At 60.0% G+C, this 9,391-nt stretch overlaps 1 protein-coding gene across 7 annotated transcripts in view; it reads right to left on the bottom strand.

The window, feature by feature from the left end:
* Positions 1-9,391, bottom strand: part of HCFC1 (host cell factor C1) — an 87,197-nt gene that overhangs the window by 60,377 nt on the left and 17,429 nt on the right. For all 7 annotated transcript variants that reach the window (XM_059733012.1, XM_059733007.1, XM_059733010.1 and 4 more), the window contains 7 exons: positions 7,182-9,213; positions 6,005-6,168; positions 5,422-5,926; positions 4,805-5,140; positions 4,208-4,326; positions 3,884-4,021; positions 3,109-3,294 (listed from right to left, as the gene is read on the bottom strand). In XM_059733012.1, the coding sequence (XP_059588995.1) occupies positions 3,109-3,294; positions 3,884-4,021; positions 4,208-4,326; positions 4,805-5,140; positions 5,422-5,926; positions 6,005-6,168; positions 7,182-9,213 (3,480 nt within the window). The remainder of the gene's footprint in view (positions 1-3,108; positions 3,295-3,883; positions 4,022-4,207; positions 4,327-4,804; positions 5,141-5,421; positions 5,927-6,004; positions 6,169-7,181; positions 9,214-9,391) is intronic.

Below are 9,391 nucleotides of genomic sequence, written 5' to 3'. Positions count from 1 at the left end.
TCTCTCTCACACACACACACACACACACAGCCCAGGCATCTCTCTCTCTCTCACACACACACACACACACACAGCCCAGGCATCTCTCTCTCTCACACACACACACACACACAGCCCAGGCATCTCTCTCTCTCACACACACACACACACAGCCCAGGCATCTCTCTCTCTCACACACACACACACACACACACACAGCCCAGGCATCTCTCTCTCTCACACACACACACACACACACAGCCCAGGCATCTCTCTCTCTCTCACACACACACACACACACACACACACAGCCCAGGCATCTCTCTCTCTCACACACACACACACACACACACACAGCCCAGGCATCTCTCTCTCTCACACACACACACACACACACACACACACACAGCCCAGGCATCTCTCTCTCTCACACACACACACAGCCCAGGCATCTCTCTCTCTCACACACACACACAGCCCAGGCATCTCTCTCTCTCACACACACACACACACACAGCCCAGGCATCTCTCTCTCTCACACACACACACACACACACAGCCCAGGCATCTCTCTCTCTCACACACACACACAGCCCAGGCATCTCTCTCTCTCACACACACACACACACAGAGCCCAGGCATCTCTCTCTCTCTCACACACACACACACACAGCCCAGGCATCTCTCTCTCTCACACACACACACACACACACAGCCCAGGCATCTCTCTCTCTCACACACACACACACACACACACACACACAGCCCAGGCATCTCTCTCTCTCACACACACACACACACACACACACACAGCCCAGGCATCTCTCTCTCTCTCACACACACACACACACACAGCCCAGGCATCTCTCTCTCTCTCACACACACACACACACACACACACAGCCCAGGCATCTCTCTCTCTCTCACACACACACACACACACACAGCCCAGGCATCTCTCTCTCTCTCACACACACACACACACACACACAGCCCAGGCATCTCTCTCTCTCTCACACACACACACACACAGCCCAGGCATCTCTCTCTCTCTCACACACACACACACACACACACAGCCCAGGCATCTCTCTCTCTCTCACACACACACACACACACACACAGCCCAGGCATCTCTCTCTCTCTCACACACACACACACACACACACAGCCCAGGCATCTCTCTCTCTCTCACACACACACACACACACACAGCCCAGGCATCTCTCTCTCTCTCACACACACACACACACACACACACAGCCCAGGCATCTCTCTCTCTCTCTCACACACACACACACACACAGCCCAGGCATCTCTCTCTCTCTCTCACACACACACACACACACACAGCCCAGGCATCTCTCTCTCTCTCTCACACACACACACACACACACACAGCCCAGGCATCTCTCTCTCTCTCACACACACACACACACACACACAGCCCAGGCATCTCTCTCTCTCTCACACACACACACACACACACACACACACAGCCCAGGCATCTCTCTCTCTCTCTCACACACACACGCACACAGCCCAGGCATCTCTCTCTCTCTCACACACACACACACACACACACACACACAGCCCAGGCATCTCTCTCTCTCACACACACACACAGCCCAGGCATCTCTCTCTCTCTCACACACACACACACACAGCCCAGGCATCTCTCTCTCTCACACACACACACACACACACACACACAGCCCAGGCATCTCTCTCTCTCACACACACACACACACACACACACAGCCCAGGCATCTCTCTCTCTCACACACACACACACACACACACACACACACACACACACACAGCCCAGGCATCTCTCTCTCACATGCGCGCGTGCGCACACACTCAGAGCCCAGGCATTTCTTTCTCATGCGCGCGCACACACTCACACACACACACACAGCCCCGGCATCTCTCTCTCATGCGCGCGCACACACACTCACACCCACACACAGCCCAGGCATCTCTCATGCGCGCGCACACACACTCACACCCACACACACACAGCCCAGGCATCTCTCTCTCTCGTGCACGCTCGCACACACGCACGCACGCACACACACACAGCCCAGGCATCTCTCTCTCATGCGCGCGCACGCACACATGCACACACACACCCGAGGCATCTCTCTGACAGACACGGAGACACACAGCCTCCAAGCATATAAACCCTCTGAGCATGGTGGTGCGCACCGTTGAAAAAGGCCCCGCATACAGTGGCTCCAGTGGGTGTCACTGCTTGGCACCCCGCTGCCTGTGGCACCTGCAGGCCGTCCATGATCCCCACTGGCTGACGCTGCCACTCCCACTGCCATGCTCCCCCCCACCGCAGGGGGCATGAGTCATTCATTCATTCATGCACACATGCAGACAAATGGGGCCCCCCCCATACACGCACACTGGGCCCAGGTGCCCTCCCCCCACCGTGCATGCCCCCGCAGGCCCAGGCGCCCCTCCCCGCACATACACACACACCCCAGGCCCAGGTGCCCCCCCCACCACGTGCACACACATACACACTCCCCCCTCCGCCCAGGCGCCCTGCCCCCCCCCGCACATACACCCCCCCCCCGGGCCCTGGCACCCGCCCACCCCACGTGCGTGCATGCACACACATGCCCCCCCCACGGTTCTCACCCACACACAGTGATGTGTAGGGGGTGTACACAGGTGCACATGCACCCGAGTGTAGCAATGCACCCCCTACAAAAAGGTGCTGCTGACAGTGGCACCTGCGGGCAGTTGCTGCTTGCCACACAGCCACTGACAGCGCCAGCGGCATCTGCGGGCAGTCCGTGATCCCCACTGGCTGCCACTGTGCCCCCCCAGCCATGGGACACTAGTTGTTCATGTGTGTGTGTGCACACACACACACACAGCCCAGCAACCCTCCCCCCACACCTTGGGGCGTAGGCCTAGACATGCACAGAGGATTCTAGGCCATTGAGACACAGACACACAGGACCCAGTGGCCCCCCACCCTCAGTGTCTGGTGCTGCCAGGCCTGTGCCCACTTCTCCTCCCAGGACCTCCAAAGGCAGTCACTGCACATATCTGCCTGTCCTTCCCGTGTGCGTGGGGGGGTGGGATGGGACGGGCACACACACACACCTTGCTGATCTTGATGGCACAGGGGGCACCAGGGAAGCCAGGAAGGCAGGTCTTGAAGGCTGAGATCTCCGAGAAGGGTCCCCGGCCACAAGCATTGATCCCAGCCACACGGAACTTATACGCTGTGCCTGGCTGCAGCTCCTGTTTTTTCAGCTGTGAGTAATCAGGGATTGTGCCAGAGTCATCCTGTGGGGAGAAGGGGGTACAGGAAGCGGGGGGGGGGGGGGTAGAAGTTTGGGAACGCACAGTGAGCAGGATGTGGATAGAAGGATTTGGAACTGTGCAGGTCACTTGTATCAATGGGAGCTTGCAGAAGGGAGTCAGGGTGCACGGGGGGCAGGAAAAAGCCTAGGCATGTACGCTGGCAAGGGGAAAGCTGTCCAGCAACAGGAAACAGGAAAGAATAGGGGAGTGCTGAGCAGGAAGCAGGTGGAGAAAGGGATTGGGGTGGTGGTGGGGGGGGCATATGGGATTCACAGCAGGGCTGTGGCTTTGGGTGGCAGCCAGTTTGCAGAAGGGGTTCAGAATGGATAGAGGAGCTAGAAGCAGGTGGGGAAGGGAGTGGGGGTGCACAGGCCCTCACTCATGTTAGCCGGGGGTAAGTTGTCAGGCAACAGAAGGGGTTCAGAGCATGTGGGGAGTAGGGAAACTGAGGGAGAAGGTTCCTCAGCCTGAAGTCATATGAGCAAGGGTGTGTCCTTGAGGAGCAAGTGCATGAGGGGGTCAGGACAGCACAGACACAGGAAGCAGATAGGGGAGGGTTTGCTGCACTCACATCTGTGGGAGGTGCATCATCAGGGGGCAGGAAGTAGTGCGTCACCATCATGTTTGTCCCCTTGACCACGCCCACATCAAGCCACTGGTTCTCCTTCTTCACCAGCGCCTTGGGGGGCGGCACCGATGGGTCTGGCTTCTGGGGGAGAGAGGGGGCCATGAGCACACCATAGGATCCCCAAACTGCCAATCCCCCCATTCATGATTACCACAGGGCTCACCCAACTTCCACCTCCCATGTGCACTATAGGAGGTCCCCCTAACTTCTATCCCAACCTCCCCAGCTCTGTGAGGATTGTCCCATCCTCTGCTCTCCAGGACTCACCACAGGGGCAGGCTCAATGCCATTGGCCACCTCAGCCAGAGCAGCAGCTGCCTGCAGCTTGGCTGGGCTGGGGCCCACTACAGGCTGTGGTGCCACGAATGTGCTGGAGGGTGCTAGGCCTGTGGGGGGGGAAGGGTGTAAGCAGGTCAGCAGGGAGGCTGGATTTCACCTCCCAGGTCCCCACCCAGACACAAAGTGTCCCCCTTGCTCTCCAAACCCAGGCATCCACGCTCCAAACCTTTTACTCCTAACTCCTAAGTACAGAACCCAGGTGCCTGGGCTCCCCCTCTTCCTGCTCTCAGAGCCCAGGTGTCCAGACTTCCCTTTGCTTTTGAGAACCCAAGGATCTGCACCCCCGCCCGAAACTCTCAGCTCCTTGATGTCCAGACCACCCCTGCCTCAGAACCCAGGAGTCCAGACGCCCTGTTCTCAGCTCAGCAATGCTGAGGCTCTCTTGGCTCCCCCTTGCTCTCCAAACCCAGGTACCCAGGCTCCCCCAACCCCTTCTCTCTGAAAAAAGGTATTCTCCTGGCTCCCCCTGCTGTCAGAACTCAGACAACCTGGCTCCTTCTGCCCCCAGGTCCCGCAGACACTCACTGTCAGGGGGTGGGGGGGGCAGGCCAGGGGTGGGTCCAGCAGGGCCTGGCAGCTCAGCCAGCCCATTGCTCTCACTGGCTGGGTCATTGAGGCTGTCAGCAGGTGCCAGTGCCTCAGTAGGCAGGTGCAGGGCAGTGCCATGCTGTGCCTGGGATGCAGCGGCCACTGCCTGTGCCTCCTGCAGCTGCTGCTGCTGCTGTACTAATGCTGCCAACTCCTGCTGTGTCAGCACTATAGGGATGGTGGCAGGAGGCCCCTCCGGCCCCTCAGCCCCCAGCGCCCCCAGCTCGGCTGGCCCTGTGCCCGCTTCTGCTGCATCCAGTGGCTCCCCAGCTCCTGGGGGTGACAAAGAGGTGCCGTTAGCAGAGACAGGGGCTGGGAGAAGACATGCAGCTACTCTGGGGTATGGGGGGGGATCATACATGGCTGGAAGGGGACATAAGCTTTCTGGGGTAGTGGTGGGTGTACAGTGACTAAGGAACACAGCCCTTCGGTTATTTGGGGAGAGGTGGTGGCTGGGAGAGAACAAATCACAGGCCTTGTGGAGACCCTCCCCACCACAGCAGGATGGGATGGGGCAATTAGCTTTATGGTGGCTGACAAAGGACACTACTCACCCATGACAGCCTGCTGGGCAGCCTGCAGCACAGCCTGAATGGCCAGGGCCTGGGCCTCCTCAGTGGCTGCGGCCTGGGCAGCTGCCTCAGCCGCTGCTGTCACAGCCAGCTCCTCAGGTGTCAGCCCTGTCACCATAAGGGTGGTAGCAGCACCCGCCTGCCCTTCAGCCATCAGCTCCTGGGGCAGGCCCAGGGGCTCCACCTCAGGTTGGGGTGCTGGAGGGCCACTAGTAGGACCCTCCGGCATCACCACCACAGCCACTGGGTCTGGGATGGGGCCAGTGGGTGGCAAGGGTGGCTCCTCAGGGACAGTGGGGGCTAGCTCAGGAGGCGGCAGCTCATGCACAGCAGGTGGTGTGGGGGACGCTGGGGGCTCCTCTGCTAGCTGCAGTTGTTCAGGGGGCTCAGAGGAGGCTGGCTCGGGGCCAGGGGGCACTGGGGGCTCGGCCGCAGGTGCTGCCTCAGGCTTGTCCTCGGCTGGTGGCTCTGTCAGCGATGAGATGGCCTGAAATAAAGGAGATGGAGATTAGTGTCTGCCAAGGGTCCTAGGCCCCTCCCTGCTACCCTTGGCAAGAAGACTCACTGGGACGGCAGGGCCAGGTGCAGGTGTGGACTGGGTGACAGTGGTGACAGCACGAGGCTGGGCCAAGCTGGGCCCGGGGCTGGCGTTGCTGCTGGGAGCTGCAGCACTGCCTTCAGCCTGTGTGGTCTCTGGTTCTCCCTGCCCATTGGCAGCAGGTGGCTGGTCTGCGGGGTTAGGAGAAACATTGAAGAGTTAAAGGGGGGGGGTGTTAAAGGGCCCTCTAGCAGTCCGAGCCTGCCCCCTACACCTCCCTCCCTAGGATCGTCTCCCAGCTACCACCAGCAGGTGCTGAGGCACCTATTTAAAACACCTCCCCCATCCCCTTCCCTCTCCAAGCCAGGATCTACCTCCTGCCCTACCCCCATAGCTTAACCTTTTAAAGTAGATCACCTTTGGCATTCAAAAGCAACCTAAGATCTACTGTGAGCCACTGCCATCCCCACCCCCCAGCAGTCTGTAGTAAGGGAAGCGGGGGTGCAGATCAAAGCACAGGAAAAAAAATTATTTCGGGGCATGCCTCTCTAGCAGGCAAATCCCACCCTGCCAGGATCCCATTAAACTTAGCCCTGCTTCTACGACACTATCCCTTCACCATGGGGGCTTTGATCTAGTCCCTGCCCCTCCCCTCCCCATGGACTGACCTGTTGGGCTGGGGCATGTGCATGCATGCACACAGGCACACAGCCCCCCAGCCTCAAAAAGACTCCAAGAGGCTCAAAGATCTACCAGTGGATCCAGATCCACTGGTTGGTGACCCTGCTCTAAAGGATTCCACCCTAGCCCCTCCCCCACACCCAGAACTAAAGCCCCTGGCCCCAACTGGAAAATACTCCTGCTCTCCCCCACTCAGGACTGGACCCCTACTCCCCCACCCAGCAGAGCTCAGCACCTGGTGGAAGACTCACCTGGGCCCCCTCCCCTCCCAGCAGATCAGGCCTGGCACCCCCTAGAGGACCCCAGCTCCCTATCCAAGATCAAAGCTCCTGCTCCTACTCTTCTCCTGCCCCCAGCAATACCCACTAGAGAACCCCCCATACTGCCCCAGCACAGCTCTGGGACCAAGCTTAGCAGCTTAGAAGATGCTGCTCCAGCCTCCACCCCCATCGGGATAAGGCCCCCCGCCTGGCTTCCCCCACAACTGGAAGATTTCCAACACCCCCCCCAGAAGCCCACTCACCCTGGCTGGGCCCGATGCTGGCAGTCACAGTGGTGGCCGTGTGGGTGGTGCCTGTCTCATGGGTCTCGCAGGGTGGGTTGGAGCAGGTGTGGAGGGGGCTGGGGGGGGCAGTGGTGGTGGCTGGGGGCTCCCCCTTGCTGGGTGGCTCCCCCAGGGGGTGGGTGGCAGCTGCCTCAGCTACCGTTGCAGTGCCTGCAGGCTGCGGGTCACATGGGTCTGTGGCACCATCTGGCTCTTGCCCCTGCCCATGCCCCCCTCCCATGTTGGCTGTGGCAGTAGTGGCTGTATTGGTGGTGCCCGTCTCATGCATCTCACATGGTGGGTTGGAGCACAAGCGCTGTCCAGCCAGAGTTGTGGTGGCTCCTGTCTCGGATGGGGGATTAGAGCATAATCGTTGCCCAGCTGTGGCTGTTGTGGTTGTGCTGGTGGTGCCGGTCTCATGCATCTCACATGGGGGATTGGAGCACAGTCGCTGTCCAGCAGTGGCCGTTGTGGCTGTGCTGGTGGTGCCAGTCTCATGCGTCTCGCATGGGGGATTGGAGCACAGTCGTTGGGTGGCTGTGACTGTCACAGCTGTATGGGTCGCACTGGTCTCGTGCATCTCACACAGGGGTTTTGTGCACGCTTGCTGCCTGGCTGTTGCTATCATAGCCATGCTAGTACTACTTGTTTCACACAAGGAACTGGAGCACAAGTACTGTCCAGCCACAGCCGTTGTGGCTGTGTTGGTGGTGCCCTTCTCATGTGTCTCGCATTTGGGACTTGTGCACGCTCGCTGCCCAGCCATGGCCACTGTGGCTGTGTTGGTGGTACCTGTTTTATGGGTTTCACATGGGGGGTCTCCACATGCCCATGGCAGTACATGAGTGTCTGGGGTTGGGCGAGGTTGGCTCTCAGGCACCGTGGGAGGGGTCGGGGCTGTGCGAGGAGGTGGGGCTTGAGCCAGCCACCCAGCACGCGATTGCTGTCCCTCCCCTGCTCGCACTGACATAGTGGTACCTGTGGAACTGGTCTGCTGCGTGTGGCATGGAGGAGTGGGTGGCACCCCCGGCCCCCGGCCCATATGGGACCGGGCCGTTGTGGCCGTGTTGGTGGTACCCGTCTCGTGCGTCTCACATGGAGGTTTGGAGCACAATCTCTGCCCAGCTGTAGCTGTTGTAGCTGTGTTGGTGGTGCCTGTCTCGTGCATCTCGCAGGGCGGGTTGGTGCACAACCGTTGCCTGGCCATGGCTGTGTTGATGGTGCCCGTCTCACATGGGGGGTTGGAAAACAATCGCTGCCCAGCTGTGGCTGTTGTGGCTGTGCTAGTGGTTCCCGTCTCATGCGTCTCGCACGGGGGATTGCTGCACAAGCGCTGCCCAACCATGGCTGTACTGGTGACGCCCGTCTCACATGGGGGGTTGAAGCACAATCGCTGCCCAGCCGTGGCAGTCATGGCCATGCTGGGGGTGTCAGACTCATGCACCTCGCACGGGGGGTTGGTACACAATCGCCCAGCTGTGGCCATTGTGGCTGTGTTGATACTGCCTGTTTCGAACAGGGGGTTGGTGCACAATTGCTCATTGGTGGCTGCTGTGGCTATGTTGGTGAGGCTGGTTTTGTGCGTCTCACACAGAGGGTTGGCACCCAAGTGCTGCCCAGTGCTGCTGCCAGCAATGGCTGTCATGGTGGTGCCCGTGGCGCTGGTGTGGCGAGTGTAGCAGGGTGGGTTGGCAGCTGTAGGCGTGGGCGTGGTGCCTGTCTCATGCGTCTCACATGGGGGGTTGGCGCAGGGCCGGGCTCCAGCACTCAGCACTGTGGTGGCTGTGGGCGTGGTGCCCGTCTCATGCGTCTCGCAGGGTGGGTTTGAGCACACCAGGGTCACAGTGCCTGGGCTGGGGTCACTGGGGCTTGGTTCCGCCAGACTCACAGCAGCTGCTGGCTGCTCAGCTGTAGGTGAGGCCAGGATGGACACAGGCAGATCATGGACAGGCTGTGCCTCCACACCGCTGGGTGTCGTGATCAGCGTCACCTGGGTGGGCTGTGACACAGGCTGTGGGGGGATAGGAGAAGGTAGAATCAGGGACTCGCATGGCCCTGCCCCCAAGACAGCCCTATGCCCTCCCCTTGGCCCTGGATTGGGGTCAGCATACTGCAGGGGAAAAGGGTAGGGCCTCATGCTGTCACTCACCTGCCTAATGAGGGGAGGTAGAGCCTGACACTGTCACACC

Source organism: Alligator mississippiensis, chromosome 8, assembly GCF_030867095.1.
Source record: "Alligator mississippiensis isolate rAllMis1 chromosome 8, rAllMis1, whole genome shotgun sequence".
NCBI lineage: Eukaryota > Metazoa > Chordata > Crocodylia > Alligatoridae > Alligator > Alligator mississippiensis.
The sequence above is the reverse complement of the archived record's forward strand: the minus strand, read 5'-3'. Positions and strand labels throughout refer to the sequence as shown.